The sequence below is a fragment of the Panthera pardus genome, unplaced genomic scaffold, assembly GCF_024362965.1.
Source record: "Panthera pardus isolate Hobbes unplaced genomic scaffold, ASM2436296v1 HiC_scaffold_18, whole genome shotgun sequence".
Lineage (NCBI taxonomy): Eukaryota > Metazoa > Chordata > Mammalia > Carnivora > Felidae > Panthera > Panthera pardus.
This window is the reverse complement of record NW_026526743.1, coordinates 4151353-4170542: the sequence shown is the minus strand read 5'-3', so window position 1 is coordinate 4170542 and position 19190 is coordinate 4151353. Positions and strand designations below refer to the sequence as shown.

The following is a 19190-nucleotide window of genomic DNA, read 5'->3' as shown; positions in this document are numbered from 1 at the left end:
TTGCCTGGGTCTTCGTCCTTGTAACAACCACTTCAAGGATCAGGAAACTGAGGCCCAGAGAGGGAAAAGCACTTCCCCCGAGTCACACCCTGCTAACCACCCTCAGACCTGGGCAGGTCTCTTCCCAACCCTTTCCCAAACTGGTCTCTGAAAAGAAAGGGCTGAAATCATGGGGCTCGGGGCTAACATTTCATGAAATCTTTAATGAAACTGGGGGAGGGGCACAAACAGAAGGGAGGGGCGATGGGGACAGGCTTGGGGGCAAGGGGCACAGGGCTGGGCAGGGCAGGGGGCTCTCCTCTTCCCTGCAGCAACCCTCCCCCAATCATCCCACTGACGGGGCGGGGGAGGGAAGTGGGGAGGTGGAGCCATAAATACGTCCAGAATTCCAAAGAGGCGAAGGAGGGAAGGGGTGGCCGAGGGTCTCAGAGAGGGGGCAAGGGCAGGCCTGGGCCACCCTTGTCAGGGGGTCCAGGCTCCTTGGGCGGCCGCGGGGGCCCTGGGGGGTCCCCCGGCTTGCGGCCATGCTTGCGGAAGTAGCGGTAGCGTTGGACGTAGGCCCGCACCAAGTTGCTCACCTTCACTGGGTTGATCTCCCCGCTTTTGCTGTGGCAGATCTAGGGGGTGAGAGGCAGCTGTGGTCACCTCCAGCCCCCCAGGGTCCCCTCCACCTGGACTGCTGACTGCTGAGCACAGCTGCGAACTGGGATGGGAGCCGCTCCCCCAGATTCCGGACCAACACCCCTACGTGTCCCCCTGATGTCAGCGGGACAGGCCCAGGTGGGCTTGAGCAAATCCTGTCCCCTCCTCACCTTCCACACTGACCCACCATCCCCGGCTCCCCATGCATGCGCATGTCTCCTTCTTGTCCTCTCCCCACTTCTGTGGATCTGTCCCCCGCTGGGCCCCACCTTGTGGACAGCCTTCCTCAGGATGTCCTTGTACTCCTCCTTGGTGATGTCCTTCTTCTGATAGTACGGCTTGATGGCCAGCTTCACCTCCTCCACTGCCCTCTCCTGCGTGTGCAGCTTCTTCAGATACTGGCAGAGGGGGTGACGGGGAGGGAAGGAGGGACAGCAAAGGCCGGATGAGTTCCTGCGGAACCCCAGGCCTCCACTCACCTGCCTGCCAGCTCAGCCTCCTTGACACATCCAGCTACTCCTGGAGGTGGAGGTCCTGCTCAGGATCTGCCCTGTTACCCTTGCTGCGGTCACCCCAGACCACAGGCCAGGCCGGGCCTCTCAACATCACTTGAACATCACCTAGGCTGGACCTGGGGCTATCTGCGGTGGCCTTGACCAGGACACGTATGTCCACTGCCCATACAAAGTTTACACGAAGTAAGATGTGGCACTTGGGTGGCTCAGTTGGTTGAGTGTCCGACTTCGGTTCAGGTCACGATTTCACAGTTTGGTTCAAGCCCCGCATCGAGCTCTATGCTGACAGCTCAGAGCCAGGAGTCTGCTTCAGATTCTGTGTCTCCCTCTCTCTCTCTGCCCCTCCCTCACTTGTGCTCCCTCCCTCTCTAAAATAAATAAATAAACTTTAAAAAAAAAATTACACCAAGTAAGAAATAGGCGACACCATCATCTGCCAATTGGCTGTTTGACCAGAATGACCTTTTTGGACCTGACCGAAAGGAAAACCGGCCTGAGGCCTGTGAGTAGAAGCCAGATGTAGCTGAATGAAAACTGGTTTGTTCCCACTCGTGCATTTGAATCAAAGTTTAGTTCCTTGGGGTGCCTGGGTTCCTTCTTCAGTCGGTTAAGCATCTGGCTTCCACTCAGGTCACCGTCTCACTGTTATTGAGTTTGAGCCCTGCATTGGCTCTGTCCTGACTGCTTTGGATTCTGTGTCTCCCTCTCTCTCTCCCCTTCTGCCGCTCACACTCTATCTCTCACTCTCTCAAAAATAAATAAACATTGAAAAAAAATTTTAGTTCCATACAATCAACGACTTCTGTTTTATCTGAGTTCCCACCTGTTGGCATCAGTCTGCTATTCTCCTTGGGCCCCTGCACTTCAGCATCTGCAAAACTGTCACCATCAACCCGCCTCTCCCAAACCCAGCTCACCTTGTCTGTGTCCCCACGTCCCTCGGAGCTGCTGCTGCCCTCTCGCTTGTCAGATGCTGCAGCCAGCCCAGTGGGGGTGGGAGGGGTAGAGCCGCAGCCCCCCAGGGGGAGGCTGCCAGGGAGCAGGTAGCTGGAGGGGCCAGGGGGCAGACCCAGAGAGGTGGGCACAGGAGCTGGGGTCACCCCCAGACTGGAGGGTGGCTTTCGGTGGCTGAGGATCTGTCGGAAGAGGTTGGAGAGAGGATGAATAAAGGGAGGGGGAGGGAAAGAGGGAACACGTACCCCCATCTTTCCCACCCTGATTTCCAAATCGTCCCAGAGGCAAGAGGCCCCTCCTCCTGCCGACCCCTTCCTTGTCCCAAGGTCTGCCGAGAATTGTAGTTCCTCTCCTAATCAGAGTCAGGGGACAAGAAGAGGGACTGGGGGGACTCTTCCCCAGAGGGGCCCACCTGGTTGGTGGCCTGGATCAGCTCCTGGGCCTTTGCTCGGCTCGCCAGGTTGGCTTCTTCCATCTTGAAGAGAAGTGCAGTCACTGCAAGAGGCAGAGAGTTGAGGACAAGGAGATCAGGAGCTGACACAAGAGGTCACCGAGGCACCTGCTGCCGTCTTCCCCCCGGGCCCTGGACAGACCATAGGTTTCGGGCTCAGAACTGGGAAAAGGGGACCTTGGCCAGTGGGAGAACGGCTCCGCACCCCACATATTCTTAGGACTCAAGGTATGTGTGTGGTCCGGGGGGAAACAGGGCCAGGTCATTCAGGGACGAGGTAGCGGCAAAGGTGAGATTCTGTCTCAAACCCCCTGTGCCCTATTGCTATCCCTTAAGGGACAACGCTCCCAGCTCACCCTGTTCTTCCTGGTCCCTCCACCACACCCAACCTCGTCCACCTCCGGGTGGACCCCAGAACATGGCCCACTCCTCCAGCCTGTGCTGGGCTGGCCACCCCCTCTCCCCCCCACTCACCTGCCTGCTCTCCTCCAGCACAGCCAGACCTCTACCAGCCTTCTAGACAGCCCCTCGCAGTCTGGGTCACTGTGCACCTACCCCCTCCAAAGCATCCCCGCTGCCTCCAAGCCTGTCCCCACAGGACCTGGTCCTCCCCAATCCTGTCTGTCCCAGCCCGCGCCCCCCACCCCAGGGCACACTCACAGGCCAGGACACCGCTGGTGGTGCAGTCCACACCAGCAGGCAGGTTCCAGGGCATGGGCGGGGGCAGCGTGGGCAGCTGGGAGACACGGGTAGCCGGCCCATCCTCTGCCCCTGAGTCACCGGCTGTGGACCCCGCGCTAGGGGCAGTGCTCGGGGCAGCTGCGGCGGTGCTGGTGGCCGTGGTGGTGGCAGGCTGCTGCTCTTCCTCCTCCTCCTCTTCCTCCTCCTCCTCCTCTTCCTCCTCCTCCTCCTCCGCCCCGCCTCGGACCCCAGCCTCCTCAGCGGCCTCCTCGGGAAGGAAGGAGACCTCGGGGGTCTTGCAGCTGCTGTCCACGGTCTGGGAGTCCGGTGTGAGTGCAGGGGGGGGAGGGGCTGCCTTAGGGGGCGGGGTGCTAGGGGCCTTGGCCGCCCGCTCTTCCCCGGACCAGGAAGTCTCCTCCACCCCCTTGGCCCCCGCTGCCTGGCTGCAGCTATCCGCCTTGGACTTCTTCAGCGTCGCAGGGCCGCCGCTGCCCCCACCGCTGCCCCCGCTGCGGATCTTTTTCCTGGTCTTGGATGGCTTGGTCTTTCCCTTGGTCCCCTTGGCTTTCTTGGCCCCAGCCTTGGCCTTGACCTTGGTCTTTTTGGGCTTGGTGCTGCCCGGAGCTGCTTTGGCCACCTCTGCAGGGGCCCGCTCATCGGGCTTGAGGAAAGGGGAGCGGCTCTCCCGGTCGCGGCTGAACTTGACTCCGATGGAGCCCAGGCCAGCGGATGCGGCCTCCTTGGCCGGCGTGGTGCTGCTGACGCCTTCGCGGATCAGCACCGCCACCTTAGACTGCAGCTTCACCTTCCGGGAGGAGGAGGAGCACGACGAGGACGACGAGCCGGAGCCGCTGCTGACCGGTGGCTTTGGCGGAGGCCCCGAGGAGGGCGCTGACTCCTTGGGAGGCCGAGCCTTCTTGGATGACCTGTCCCTGTCCCTATCTCTGTCCCTGTCCCGGTCCCGATCCCCCCCATCCAGCGCCTTCCGCCGTGATCCCTTCTCCCGGGAGGAGGAGGAGGAGGAGGCGGCCCCGGAGCGGCGCCGGTCCTTCTCGCCGCTCTTGCCCCCCCGCTCCTCGGCACTCAGTCCCTCGGAGTCGTACAGGACCTCGCGCTTGGGCGACGAGGCCGGGGCCGGCGACGGGCCTCGGGGGTCGGACTTGTCCGGCCGGCCCACGGTGATGGTCCGCTTGATGGCGAAGAGATCGTGGTCCGTGAGGTCCTGGATGGAAGGTGGCACCGCCCCCCTGCGGCGGCTGTCACGCTCTCCGCCCAGGGAGCTGGAGCCGGAGGGCGGCTGGGTGGGCACCGGGGCCTTCTCGCTGTCCCCAGACCGCTTCTCGCCCCGGGACCGCGACCGCTTCTTCTTCTTCTTGCCGCCGCCGCCGTCTCGGTGCTTGCCACGGTGCCGCTCGCGCCTCGAGGACGACGACGAGGATGTGGCGGGGGGCGGGGAGGCCGAGCGCCGCCGCCGCCGCCGCTTCTCCCGGGACCGCGACCTGCGGCTGCCCCCGCGGCGGCGGTCGGTGCTGCGCGAGCGGCGGCGGGCGGAGCGGGACCGCGAGCGGCGGCGGGCGGACGACGAGGCGTGAGAGCCGGGCTTGCGGTCCCGGGAGCGGTGCTTCTTGGAGTCCCAGGGGGAGGCCGGGGCCGGCGGGGCAGGCTGCGCGCTGGACGACGACGATGCGGCCTCCTTGGCCTCGCCGCCGCTCCGCTTGCGCTCCCGCCTCGACTTCTTGCGGGTGGGGGGGCCCGCGGGGGCGGCGGCGGCGGCGGCGGCCGGGGAGGGCGAGCGCTGGCGGGTAGCGCTCCCGACGCTGGGTCAGGATCTTGCGGCGCAGGTCCAGGCCGCCCCAGCGCGTGTCCGCGGCCGGCGGGGCGGGCGCCGGCTCCCCCAGGTCCACCTGCAGGGCGCCCTCGCCGTCTGACTCGGCGTGCAGAGACAGGAAGTCGTCCCCCTCGGGGGCGCGGGGGGCAGGTGGCGGGGGCGGGGGCTGGGCCGCCGGGGGCGCTGAGGCTGCAGGAGGGGGTCGCGCCGCCCGGCCAGCGGCCCGGAAGAGGGAGACCGCCACCCTGGGCTCCTCCTCCGGCTGGACGATCTCGCCCTCCTCGATCTCGGAGTCTCCCGGTGGCAGCAGGGTTGGCGGGATGGCGGCTCCGCCGGCCGTCACCACCTCCACAGAGACCTTGCCTTCCCGACAGGCCTCCGCCTCCGTCCCCACCACGAAGACGCGCCGGCGGGTGGCTCCGTCGACCCGGGTGGAGTCCACCTGCGGAGGCGTTCCAGGGGCCGGAGTCGGTTGTGGGGGCTGGGGGTCCGGGCGGGGGCTCTCATCACCTGGGAAGTCCTGGCTCAGACTGTTGTCATCGTAGATGCCCGCCAGGGTCTCGGAGATGCGGCTGATGCTCTGGGACAAGCCTTCCTCCTCCTCTTCTTCCTCTTCTTCCTCCTCTTCTTCCTCTTCCTCCTCTTCCTCCTCCTCCTCCTCGGGTGAAGGAGTCCCCGCTGATGAACTGGGGTTGGAGCCAGTGGGCTCGAAGGGGTCGTACTTCTGCTCCGGAGCAGGTGGTGGGGAATAGGCCTCGTCGGTGGGGTGGAAGGGGTCATAGATGTCGAATCGGGGGGCAGGTGGGGCTGGGGGGGCTGGAGGAGGTGGAGGCGGGGGAGGCGAAGGGGAGGAGGATGAGGGGGAAGGGGAGGGGGAGGAGGACGCAGAGGACGGGGCAGGGGGTGGGGCAGGGCCCCCGTCTCCAGTGCCCAAGGTAAGGAGGTGACGGGCACAGGAGGGTCGTGAGGAGTGAGACTGCGGAGACACTGTAAAGGAAGAAAGGAGACAGAGAGCCCCAGTCAGGCACATGTCCTCCTCCCTGGGCCGTGCAGAGGGGGCCGCAGGCCAGTGCCCCGGCCACCACCCCACTCTGGTGGCACCCTGCACTTTGCACGGGACAACTCACAGATGCTCCTAATGACTCCAAGCTGGAGGTACTGCGTCCTTTCAGGACGAAACTGAGGCACAGAGCACTGCAGTATCTTCCCCAAGGACACACAGCAGGGAGAAGGGGGGGTGCAAACAGCCAATGTAGCCACTGAAGCCACTGAGCCTGTGTTCCCATGTCCTGAGATACACACTGGCCTGCAGCCCAAGAACCCCCTGACCAGTGTCACCACAGAAGACACAGGCTAGAGAAGGGTCGCTGGGATTTGAACCTAAGACCGCTGCTCCAGCTGCCTCTTGTGGGAATCTATCCTGTTTCCTGAAGGGAACTGTGGGCGGCTGAGAAGGTGAATCTCCCTCTCGAGAGCCCAGGAAATGGCAGAGCCAGGGAGCCCTGACAGCCGGAGTCCACAACCCACGCACTTCACTCTGTGACAAGCCCCATCTGAGGGGCAACATCCGCTCAGGACTCAAAGACACCGCCAACGGGCGACAGGAACAAGCAGTGTTCGCCCCTCCACATGGGCCAGGCATCGTGCTTTCCTGCCTAACTTCATCTCTCCTCCTGAGACCCTGCTTTCTGAGGACGACGCGGTCTCCATGCCATCAGTCCCACACACGGTGACAAGGGACCTGGGCTGCACCTCCGGACACACACACTGGGGTCCAGAGGCCCCACTCAACCACCTACTATAGGGACCCTGAGATGGCAAGGGCACCAGCATGGTCATGTAGACAGTGACAGGACAGCAGGGGCTTAAGAGGGCAGTGCCAGGGGTGCCCTGGGTAGCTCAGTCGGTTAAGCATCTGACTTCAGCTCAGGTCATGATCTCACAATTTGTGAGTTCAAGCCCCGCATCGGGCTCTGTGCTGACAGCTCAGAGCCTGGAGCCTGTCTTAGATTCTGTGTCTCCCTCTCTCTCTCTGCCCCTCCCCAGCTCATACTATCTGTCAAAAATAAATAAATGTTGGAAAAAAATAAAAAAATAAAAGAGGGCAGTCCCAGAGCCACCTCTCAACCCAATCCTAGGCTCTGGCCCTCACCCGTCACGTGACCAAGGACAAGGAACTCAACCTCTGCCTGCCTTGGTTTCTTCATGTATACAATGGGCATGCACTCATTCATTCAGTACATTTTTGCTGATCGCCTATCTTATGCCAAGCTGTTTCAGGTACTAGGAACAGAACAGTGAACACAACAGACAAAAGTCCCTGCCTTCAAGAAATCTCCATGAGCCACGCAGAAAAGTCTGCCAACTGCTGAGGGCTGTGGAAGAAAATAAAGCAGGGAGGACGGTGATGAGAGCATTCACACATCGCAGGGATGAGGGGACTAGGTGGGCAGCTGTGTGGAACAAACCAGACTGCGCCCGGCCCCACGAGGACTCGGTGAGCACGAGCTATTCCTACCCTGCTTACGAATTATTACCACCACCGGAAGTGTAAAACACAGACTAGAGCGGTCTGGAAATGCAAGACGGCCCCTCCTTTATGTAATCTTTATACGATATGGAATCAGGGATGAGGTTTTTTCCCTAAAGTTCTTAATAACTTCCAAATGAAGAAAACCACTTCTAGTAAGAAAATAAAACATAACCCCAGCATCTCCCACCAAACAGCTCTTACAGTCCAGATACAACTATATCACCGAAGGGCCTGGCACCAAATTCCCAACGCCTTCTGTTCTTGTAAATAAAGTTTTATTAGGACACTGCCACGTCCATTTGTTTATTTACCCTGTAGGCCTTCTAATTTTAAAAGAAATGAAGAGCTTTTGGGGGGTTCCCCAAGGGCGTGGTGGGCCCTGAGTACAACGCCCCCTGAGCCGAATGGACAAGACATTTCGCAGCTATAAAAAAAGGACAAGGGAAACCGAAACGGGCACAGCGTGTGTGAGCCACGGTCGGCTGCGAAACAGTCACTTCTGGCTGACCGCGCCAACCTCTCCTCTCCCTCCCTCCCAACTGTGGATGCACATGAAGGGGGGGGGGGGTCTAAACCAGGGGTTCCCACCGGGGTCCTGGGGGCCGGAAACCTCACCGAGGAACTGGCTAGAAATGCAAATTCCCGGGCCCCACCCCAGACCCACTGAATCAGAGATCCTAGGAGTAGGCCCAGGGACCCGTGTATCGACAAAGCCCTCCTCCTCGTGACTCTGATACCGGCCCAAGTCTGAGAAGCTCTACGCTGCTCACAGGGCTTAACACTCAAAGAGACCTGGGCTACAGGCTCAGGGCCCAGGAGCACCACTAAGCTACTGGCTGTGCCACCTTAAACGAGGGACTTCCCTTTTTCAGATTCGTCTCCTCTGGAAGATAGAGATGCTAAGAGCCTCCCCCCACCCACCCCCAATCCCAGGGAGACGAATTCCCAGTGCAGTCACACTGCCACGTAGCGCCCTGGACACGGAGTGCCTCACACGTGCCGGCCAGGACATCAGCGTTTGCTGTAGGTACGTCTGTAGGTACATAAAGCCTTGCAGTCTAACAGGCAGAGGCTTAAAGATTTTGTCTAAATGACAGGATCGCTACTGTTACTACCAACAACAGCTGACTCGTGCAGGACTCCGAGGCCGCCTGCTCAGCTCTGCCCTGGCCCCACATACCCGTTTTGCCTGTCCTCCAGGCCCTGAGACGGGGCAGCAGGCTAGGCACCGGCAGAGGGATGGGATCCCTGTCCCCGATTCGGACCTCGGCCACCAGCTCCAGCATGTCCTCGCTTCTGCAGGGCAGAAGGGGGTGAGTGAGCCTGAAGGAAGCTGCCAGCTCCCCCGCTAAAGGCCTCTCCCACTCCAGCTGCCCAACTACTCACTCGCCAGGCCGAAGGTCCAAGTGGCTGGGAACCCACGTATCTGGGGGATCCAGAACGCTCACCAGCCCCGCGAGGAAGCTGTCTGCGGCCATGTCCAACACCTGGAATAGGCCGGGAGGGGTTCCAACCCGTCCCTCTCACGTGAGGGCCCACAAATCCCACTTCCCCGGCCCCTAAACCTTCAGGAACCCAGGCATCTGAGAACCCGAGAAAACGCAGAGATCCAACCAATTCCCTCATCCTGACTTGCTCGCAGGACCCAAGGGCCCGGCCCCAGGGATGATGCCCCCAACCCCTCCAACACTGCAGCTGATCAGCACCCCAACCCCAAGAGTCTGGGCCCCCAGCCCCCTGCTCTTACTCACAGTAGCCGTGTCGGTCCCCCCTGACTCCTGGGAACGGGGCTCTGACCGTGGGCTCCGGCAGCCCCTCCATCGAAGGCCGTGACACCGGGAGCCATCTGGAGAGAGATTTGCATGGGAGATTGGACACGGGGGACGAGACACAGAGACTCTGTGGAGTCAGAGGAAAGAGGAGCCTGCTCGGGCTCTTGAGGAGGGAGCCAAACTCCTGCCTGCTCTCCCTGCCTCCACCCCTCAGCTCCCACCTTGGGGCCCAGAAAGACTTCCCCAGCGCCGTTCTGAGGCGCTCTCACCCTCCTGACCTCCTAGCTGCCCTCAGGATGGATTCCAGACAAGCCAGCCTGGCACGAGAGCCTTGCGGTGACACAGGTCCCATGGAGCTCTCCTGCCTCACCTCCTGCTCACACCCCAGGCCTGCCAGCCCCAAAGAACCACAGCTCGGTCCTGCAACACGCCCCTGTGCTGTGTGCCTGCTGGGTGCCTCTGCCTACCAGGCTTTCCTCTTTACCAGACAACAACTTCAGTACATCCCCGGAGACCCGATTCACCGGTCTGCCCCTCTAGGAAGCCTCCCCAGACCCCATCTCCTCCACACTAGCTTAACTGGGCCTCCTGCACTCTCCCAGTGCCTCGGGGCCACCTCTGCGCTGTGACTGTATCTCCCCTCCACCAGACCGTGAGCCCCTCCAAGGCAGCCATGGGGTCCGACCCATCTTTGGCTCCCCGAGCCAGCACAAGGGTGGTAGCCGGGAGGCCTCAGAAAGTTTTTAGGAATGCAATTAGGATAAAGAATACAGAGAGATGGGACGGAGGCTAGGAGGAACCAGAACCCATCGTACCTTTATCATTTGGCAGATCCCCCTGCAGGGAACTTCCCACAGCCTGCTGAATGGCCCGCTAGAGAAAAGGTGGAGGGTGGAGGGGGTGGAAAGAAAGGGCAGTCAGGGCACCCGTGCAAATGGTCACAAGCTCTGCTCCTGGGAGACAGCCATTCCAGACACCCCTATAACGAAACTCGAACCCTTCAGAGGAGCCAAGTGTCCAGGCCCCCAGCCCCTCCTCCCCCCAGGGCCCAGGAGCTGGGCCCTGACATCTGCACTTCCAGCCCGTCCCTCCCTTGGCCCCAGACATCTAGCAGCCTTACCAGGATAAAGGCAGAAGGAGAAAGCGTGGGGTCTCTGTCCGGCGGACCATCGCCCAGATCCTCGCCCGACTCCTCTGTCTTCCCTCGAGACTCATCTTCTTCCTCCATGGTCACCTGGTGGTTGAGGGGGTGAGAGTTTGGAGTGGAGGCAGGGGTGGGGGGTGGTGGAAGGGGCTGGAAGAAGCAGAGGATGGACGCAAGGATCTCCAGGGCCTCCGCCACGGCTTTGACCAAGCATCCTCCTCAGCATCCTTCTGCCCTCTACCACACACGCCAGTCCTTGGGCGAGTCCCAGGCCCTGAGCAGACGTCGCAGAGACCAGAATGGCTCTCTCCCCTTGCCTAGATTTCTACTGCTTCCTTTCTTGCAGGGAGGCCTTCTGGCCTCCTATTTCAACACTCCACTCCCCAGTCTCCACTTAAAGCTTCCCCCACAACCAAGCTTTAAGACCTCCCTGCCTGCCCCCACATTGGCTGATGTTTTTCCCAGTTGAGTTGTGATTTCAAATACCGTGTCCCGCAGTCCCCTAAACTCTCCTCTCCCAAACTGAGATACGTGCCGGTGTACTGAGTATACCTCAGATACCGTGCAACTTCCTAAAGCGGCAACGATTCCCCTCGATGGTGAGGGACCAAAAAAAAAAAAAAAAAAAAATTGGTTTATACACAAAAAATGGAGCTACAAGAATGATGTACAAAACCAACACCAGACCGAAAACACACCTATCACCAATCTGCCCCTTGTGGGAGATCATGGCTAAAGCCTTCATGAGGTCACAGAAATTCTCAGATCATTCAGAGGTTGAAAGATTATCCTTCAGACTGGTGGGTGTCTCGATTAGGTCTTCAGAAAGTAGGAGTACTCCAGCTGCAAGCTTCCTTAGAACCATCCAATCTGCTACTGTGAAAACACTATCCGGTCTCCAGAGTTCCCAGAAAGCTTTAAAACCCCTGACTCTTTATGCTTCTCTGTAGACGGGCACCACAAGAGTATCTACCTCCAAGAAGGGCTGGTAAGAACTGAAAGCAAAGGGACTTTCTGCTACAGAGTTAGCACAGCCCAAGCGCTCAATACAAAATAACAAAAATTAGCTTCAAGGCCCAGGTTTACCGCACATCTACCTCCCCTATTCTCCCAGCTGCACACCTGCCAAGCAAATGCATCGGTCCTGGTCTCCTTCCTACCACAGCTTTCCAAGCTCTGCCCAAGCTCCCACAGGCAACCTCCCAGACAAGAGCCTGTGGCTCCTTCACTAACTCCCACTAACATGTCCCGCCTTGTTAAACCCCTGTGGACAGTTCCCAGCCCTGGAGCTGCTCTCCAGCACCTCTGGGAAAAGCGCATGTTACGCAGAACAGTGACTGCCACATAACAGGGGCTTTAGTCAAGACCTGCTGAGGACAGACACACAGATCCCCAAGCCCTCCGCGGTGTAGGAAGGTGCTCCCCTGCCCATTTAGACAGGCCCCAGGCTTTGCGGACACATCCACAGTTCTTTATATCTTTTTGACATGAAAAGGTTCTGCAGACATTGCTAGGTCCCTCTAGATCAGTGCTTTGCAATTAGCTTGTTACAAAAAAATAAAAGTAAATCGAACACAGTTGAAAATTCTTCACGGTGCATCACAAGTAGTACGTGGGAATATTAATTAATGGGACTTTGGCATTAAATACACACGTCAGTATGTCCTAGCTCTTAACACAAAAAATGCACTTCTTACTGTAGATCAAGGTCAAGAGAGTCTGAAAAGCATTGCACTAAATGAGTCTCAATGATCCTACAGACTTCCCCAGACTAATGTGGACTAATTCCAACTCTCTATAGCTCCAGGGCAATGCAGAATTTTTATCAACATTTTTCATTTAAATTACATTATAAAGTGCAAGTACATTTGAGCTGGGCAAATTTTCCAGTACTCTCCTTTGTCTTGTTCTCCACGCGATTACCCAGCCCCAAAAGGCATTCGAATTGCTCCAGGCATAAAGACTGTACTCTTGCAGTCACACTGAAAGCCACCTAGATGGTTCCAGGTCCTTCTAAGTGCCCCCCAGCCTCCTGTCACCCATGTTAGACACTCTCAGACGTTAGAGACCCATCCAGGCCTCTCAGCACCCGTCAGTATTTGCCTCCTTCCCTTGGTGGGCACATCCCACCCCCCTGGGTGGCCCTAAAAGACTTCCTAGCCCTCCAACAGTTCTTCCAGACCCGCTACATGGCCCCAGACCCAGGTAGGTGAGCCGCATCCTCAAGGCAGCCCATGTAGACACTCCCAGTCCTAACAGACATACCCCGGGCGCTATAGATGGCTCTGCAGATACTCCTCTGCTCTTGCAGACCTCCTTCACCCTGGGACATATCTCAAGATCTCAAGATGGCCCCAGAACCCTATAAACAGACCCTAGCTTCGGGTCAGCCCGTAAAGACGATCAACAGTGTCTACAGATATGACCCAGGCCAGCTATGTGATGGAGGGCAGGCTCCAGTCTCAGTCCAGGCCCGGTGGACATCCCCAGTCCTCTCGGGGACGCCCCGTTGATGCCCCCCGGAACCCACGGACGCGTCCCGGGGCCTTGAGAAGGCCCCCCGCTCGGCGCCAGGCTCCGCCGCCGCTGCCGGGCCCGAGGCCGCCCCGCTAAGTCCGCCAGGCCCCGCGGCGTGTGGGGAGGACCCCGGGACAACTAGCGACCCGACTCCGCCCCGCCCACCCCGATAGGCCCGAGCCCCGCGGCCCAGACTGCCGCCGCCATCTTACCCCGCCGCTCGGGCTGCGGCTCCGGCCCCGGCGCGGGGCGGGGCGGGCTGGGGGGGCTCGCGAGCAGAGGGAGGAGAGGGGCGGAGCTAAAACGCCGCCGAGCTTGCCGGGACTTCAAGTACCGAGCACGGTGCCGTGAAGGCTGGTGGGAAGGCTCCGGACTCAATTTCCCAGCAACCAATGGGGCACATAGGCATGAGCGCGCGCGACGGACGCCGGGAGGCGTAGTCCGCACGTCGCCTCCGTCGCGCGGGGACAGCAAGGAGGTGAGAGGTGAAGTGGGCGGGGTTGCGGCAGCCCGCGACAAGGCCCCACGGTGCCCCGCGCGCGCGCGGAAAGAGCTGCGGAACAGGAAGTGATGTAAGACCACTCAGCCCGACCGCCGCAAGGGAATTGTAGTTCGGAGGAGTGGGAAGTAGAAAAACAGCCGGACTTGCTGAGTTGCCCCGCCCACTTTCTGGGGATCCCAGAATCCCGATCTCCTAGTCCTCTCTAAATTTAGAACCAAGGAGCCTGACGTACAACCTCCTCCTCATTTAGGACGGAAAAGTCCAAATTCCGATTCCTCTCATTCAGCAGACAAGCCTGGAGTCCCTATTTCCCTCCTGCCTGGGACTTGGGAGTCCGACCACTTCTTCCTTCCAACCAGGAATCTGGCCCTCAGGCCCTTCCTTCCTCAGACCATTCCTGGTCTCCAACTCGTACTTTACACAGACACAAGTGTTCGGACTCCCCACCTGAATTCCCTCGGATCCAGAATTCTGAATCCCTGAACCCAACCCCTGAACCCAAGAGTCAGGGCCCCCAGCTCCCTCCTTTACGGAATCTAGTAGTAAAGACTCCCAGATCCCCTCCTCCCCGGGACCCAGGATTCCAGGCCTCCATCCTCATTCTCTCCGAGAGACTCAAAAGCCTGGGCCCTCAGCTTCTTCCTCCTTCAAGCCTCAGAAATCCTGGCCCTAGGCCCTTCATGACTCGGCCACCCCGGCTTGGGCGAGCTGGCTCAGGGATCAGGAATGCAGTGATCTCACGGCCCCTCCCTGTCCCGTTACGCGGCTGTCCCCCCTCCAGGGCCCCATCTCCCCTCCCAGTCTGTCTTCCGCTTGGCTGGGACTCCGGGAACCGGAAGCCTGGGTCCCTTAGCGGGCGGAGACTCCAGCGTCCTGCCTAGACACCCGGGTCGGAAGCCTGGCTAGGATCCCAGGACGTAGGTGGAGCTTCCCCTCAAGACCTACTCCTTCCTCCGAGCGCGCCTATATACGGCCGCGCGCGGGTCCTCGAGCCCCGCCTACTAAAACGAAGCCTCGGGGACGGTGCCCGGAGAAGCAGTCTCCGGGCTCTTCATTTGCATAGCACCTCCCCGAATGATCTTCCCGACCCGTCGGTCGAAAGAGTGAGAGCGCTTATTAGCATAGCCCCGCCCCCAGGGGCCCGCCTGCTGAGAGCGCGTGGCGCTGCTCTGGGTGAGCACAGTTCTTTCATTAACATATTCCCGCCCCATTTGGAATTCCCCTTCACAGCGAAAGCCTTTCCCCTTCCCTTATTAGCATAGCTCCTCCTTTTCCCTGGCCTTGCCTGCTCCCAAGTGTCCCAAGACTCGAGTCCTTCGAGCCCTTCTCTCCGGAGCTCATGATTATGCAGTAGCCTTATTAGCGCGGCCCGCCCCTAGGCCCCGCCCGGCTCCCCCCCGCCAGGCAGTAGCGGCGGCGGCGGCAGCGGTGGCGACATGAGCAGCGGGGCGGCGTCCGGGACTGGGCGGGGGCGGCCCCGGGGCGGGGGGCCGGGGCCCGGGGACCCCCCACCCAGCGAGACACACAAGCTGGTGGTCGTGGGCGGCGGCGGCGTGGGCAAGAGCGCACTGACCATCCAGTTCATCCAGGTAGTGGGCCCTCACCCGGGGGGGTGTCCCCGGGACCCAGAACTGAGCTCTTTCTGAGACCCCTATTTCCCCTCGATCCATCACTGAGCACCTCTTATGAGACCTTCTAATCTTAAAAAACCCCCTCAGATTGTGACCCTGAGCCCTCCCAGGGCCTCCACCCCTTCCACCCCCTACACAAGGGGCATATACTGGCATCCTGAAACCCACCATCCCTCCTCCCAGTCCCCCGCTTCCCTGCTGACCTGGGCATCTCCTGGGAGCATCCTAAATCCAGAAGTCACCCCATTTAGACCCTAAGCACTCTCATAGGGGCCCCCACCCCCAGGTGCCACCTTCTCCTACCCTGAGCCCCATCTCCCCCAAACCCCAGATCCCAGCTTCCTGCCTGAGCCACCCAGAGCCTAACTGGGAGATTACCCCAGCCTAGATGCTTAGCTCCCTCAGAATCTAGAAATTATGCCCAGACTGCCTGGGACCCATCTGGGACCATCCAGTCCTGAGAGAGGCACTCTTAGACTCAAGGGATTTCAGAAACATCAGTGCCCCTTGGCCATTCCAGAGAACTGTAAGACTACAAGTCCTGGGGATCCCCCATCCCCCAAGACCCAGACCTCCCCCCTCTCCCCAGGGAAACCACCCACTCGTCCATCTTGAATTTTCCTCCACTCTAAATCCTTGAGCGCCTCTCCGAAACCTTGGCTAGCCCCCAAATCATCTCCATCTAGGAAGCCCCAGATTCTTGACAACCCTGGAAAGACCTGCTCTTTGAGAGTTTCTTTGACCCTATAAATGCATCTCGGGGTGTTTGAGACTCTCTAGATATGCACCTATATTCTATGACAAACCTCCCAAAAGTGCACCTTTGGGGCTCTCCCCCGTTCTCACTCCTGAGCTTCTCCAGTTGTGTTCTGAAGACACGCCCCTAGTCCCCCCATGGGGGGGGCCTGGTCCTACACCCTCCCTTCAGGACAAGCCCTCACCAAGCACCCCCACCCCCCACCAACAGACAGGATGCAGCCCTCAGTCCCCCAGCTGCCAGATCACCCCTTCTCTCCTGAAAGATCCACCCCTGCCCAGGAAACCTTCACCCCATTCCCAAGGGAAACCCTCCCACCTTAGAAAAACCTTAAAAATTAGGTATCTGTTTCTGAGATGCTACCGCAGAGGCCCCTGGGCCCCAGACCCCTTGAGAGCCCCCAGCCAGTGCCTGCATGGACACCCTGGCCTATATAGAAAAAGGCCTCAGCCCTGGGCCCCTTGCACCCAGGGGCAGACCCAAAGCTGGCCAAAGGCCTGGCTGGAGGCTGGCCTGACCCAGGCAGGAAGGGAGGGGCCCAGACTTTGGGCGGGGCAGTTTCTCTACTGCTGGATTGGAATTGGGACCTTCCCCTGGGAGGAGACACTAGAAGCTGTGGAGGAGGAGGAGGGAGAGGGAGGAGGAGGAGGAAGAAGAAGGAGAAAAAAAGAGGGAAGGGGAGGAGGAAGGAGAGATCTAGTCAGGCAGATATTCTGGACAATAGCTCCCAATAACTGAGCACCTACTATATCCAGGCCATACATTAAATGCTTAACAGGAATTTCCCCGAAGCTCACAAATACGGGATTAAGTGAGTCCTATTTTTATCCTTAATTTCCAAATGAGGAAACTGAGTTTCAGAGAGGGGAAGTGATTTGTTCAATGCTGCACAGCCAGGACATAATCATGATGTAGGAGATGTATTTTATACTAGAAAGAGAGGACCAGGAGAGATTCAGAAAGGAGACAGGGTAGGGTGGGAGGAAGGGACAGAGACCCACAGAGAGAGGAACGGGGACCCAGAAAGAAGGGGGGAGGCAGAGAAAGGCAGAGCCCAGGGGCAGGGCTACATCATCTCTGCTGCAGTACTGAACGATGAGCAGTAACAGTGTCTTCTCCCTCCCCACCAGTCCTACTTTGTGTCTGACTATGACCCAACCATCGAAGACTCCTATACGAAGATCTGCACTGTGGATGGTGTCCCGGCCCGGCTGGACAGTGAGGGCGAGGGAGGCAGGGAGCGGGTGGGGGGATGGTGGTGGGGCTGAGGGCTCCTGGCGGGGGGGTGGGGGTGGGGGCGGCCAGTGGGAACCCCATCCCCAAGGCAGCCCCTCTCCGCCCGTCTGCAGTCCTGGACACTGCAGGCCAGGAGGAGTTCGGTGCCATGCGGGAGCAGTACATGCGCGCTGGCCACGGCTTCCTGCTGGTGTTTGCCATTAACGACCGGCAGAGGTGAGGAGTAGAGGGCGGCGGAGCGGGGGTGGGGCGTGGGGCGGGGAGGGCGGCTAGACCTCACACCTCTGGCTTCATCCGCAGTTTCAACGAGGTAGGCAAGCTTTTCACGCAGATCCTCCGAGTGAAGGACCGAGACGACTTCCCCATCGTGTTGGTTGGGAACAAGGCAGATCTGGAGACACAGCGCCAGGTCTGGGACCCCCTCCCCCCTCCCTGCCCCACCCCGGGGGACCGCATCTCAAGCCTGGGAGGCTCCTTCCTGGGCTGCCTCCTCCAGCTCCCCTGGTCCTGCTCCCTCCACGGTCACACGCCATCACTAAATGTGTTGCTCCCAAGTTGGATCTCCTGAGTTCCCAGCCTTGCACACAGGACTTCCCAGGAGAGATGGCTGGACGGCAAAAAGGGCACCTGCCCCCCATCCCCAGGTCAGCCAGCCCCAACTCTGCTCCCTTGCCACCTCTAGTCAGCCTCTCACCCTGCCCCCCACTGCGCTGGCCCCTTCCCTGCTCACGACCCTCCCTGGCTCCCCAGCGCCCCCAGGAGAGAACTCCAGCTCTTCCACAAGAGGTGATACCCACCGTGTCTGGTCCCTTCCTTTCTGTTCACTCCACTTCCTATACACAGAGACTACGTGATTTCTACACAGAACTCATCTTTTAGATCAAGCTTTCGGGGGGTTCCAGCCTTCTGAGCCTTGCTCAGGCCTCTCCAGGGAACACCCAGACTTCCCTGAGGGGGGGGAACTCAGTTATCTGACGTTCAGAAGGACAAACGTCTCCAGAGCCTTCCCTGACTACTTAGGTGGTGCTGAGCCCTCTTGGCATGTCCCCCGTGAGCCTCTGGGAACTTTTCCCTTGAGCCCCCCGCACTGCGTAACCCCCATTAGAGCATATAGTGTGATTTTCCGCCTCCCTCGGTTGGGACCCACCCTGAGCGCAGACACCCGACTCCTTCCTGTGTCCCCCCTCCCAGGTCCCCCGATCTGAAGCCTCTGCCTATGGCGCCTCCCACCACGTGGCCTACTTTGAGGCCTCGGCCAAACTGCGCCTCAATGTGGACGAGGCCTTCGAGCAGCTGGTGCGGGCCGTACGGTGAGCGGAGCTCCTCCCCTTCCGTTCATCCTCGTCCTCAGCTCCTGTGACCCAAACTCACTAGCTTCTTCCCACAGGAAGTATCAGGAACAAGAGCTCCCGCCCAGCCCACCCAGCGCCCCCAGGAAGAAGGACGGGGGCTGTCCCTGTGTCCTCCTGTAGCCCCGGCAGGCGGCGTGAGAGGAGCAACCAGCACGAGCTCTTGGGACCAGCTGCCCTCACCGAGCCTCAGTTTCCCCATCTGGGTTTCCCAGGATACACTACACCCCCATCTGTAATTCCTGGCTTCCTCCAGGACATCGCCACTGTGTGCCTTCTGCCAATATGCCTCCTTTCCCCACCCGAGCCCCTTGTTGGGGTGAGGGGCTCCCGGGCATCCGGGTCACTGCTGTATATAACTCCCCTCTCCACCCCTAGGGAAATAAACGTCACTGCCAATGTCAGAAAATGCTTTTTAGAACGGTTCAGGGGTGGTGGGTGAACTCAGGACACACCTACAACCATCCGATCTACAACCCTTTGCTTCTTGGGGAGGGAGGTGCGCAGGGGCCAGAGAACAAGCCAAGCAGGTGTCTGGACTCCTGCTTCATCTTCAACGGGACCACTCTGCCTTTTGTGTTTTGGTGGCACGGGGTTTAACATCTGAAATGTTTTTTGGGTTTTTTTTTTTCCTGTTTGCTGTAAAGTTCTAGAACAGTACTGTTCAACAAGGTAGCC

At 59.7% G+C, this 19190-nt stretch overlaps 2 protein-coding genes across 2 annotated transcripts; one reads left to right on the top strand and one right to left on the bottom strand.

Moving 5' to 3' along the window:
- Positions 1-176: 176 nt before the first annotated feature.
- On the bottom strand, positions 177-13221 carry SCAF1 (SR-related CTD associated factor 1). The gene is given in 12 exon segments (XM_053905634.1): positions 177-617; positions 912-1040; positions 2075-2293; positions 2524-2606; positions 3223-5044; positions 5046-6058; positions 8785-8900; positions 8991-9091; positions 9356-9450; positions 10192-10249; positions 10497-10610; positions 12786-13221. Coding segments are annotated over 11 exon segments (3936 nt in total). The 5' UTR covers positions 10605-10610; positions 12786-13221; the 3' UTR covers positions 177-425.
- A 1709-nt stretch (positions 13222-14930) lies between these two features.
- Positions 14931-18911, top strand: RRAS (RAS related). Its single transcript, XM_053905636.1, has 6 exons — positions 14931-15128; positions 17058-17145; positions 17277-17379; positions 17464-17572; positions 18355-18473; positions 18551-18911. The coding sequence occupies exons 1-6, from the start codon at positions 14976-14978 to the stop codon at positions 18633-18635; spliced, it is 657 nt and encodes a 218-aa protein (XP_053761611.1). The 5' UTR covers positions 14931-14975; the 3' UTR covers positions 18636-18911.
- Positions 18912-19190: the final 279 nt, after the last annotated feature.

What these genes read in the sequence shown, in the direction of transcription:
- RRAS (XM_053905636.1), top strand. Translation starts at nt 14,976, where the DNA reads ATGAGCAGCGGGGCGGCGTCCGGGACTGGGCGGGGGCGGCCCCGGGGC. An exon ending in TGTCCCGGCCCGGCTGGACA is followed by an intron (nt 17,146 to 17,276) that starts GTGAGGGCGAGG and finishes GCCCGTCTGCAG; the next exon opens with TCCTGGACACTGCAGGCCAG. An exon ending in ATCTGGAGACACAGCGCCAG is followed by an intron (nt 17,573 to 18,354) that starts GTCTGGGACCCC and finishes CCCCCCTCCCAG; the next exon opens with GTCCCCCGATCTGAAGCCTC.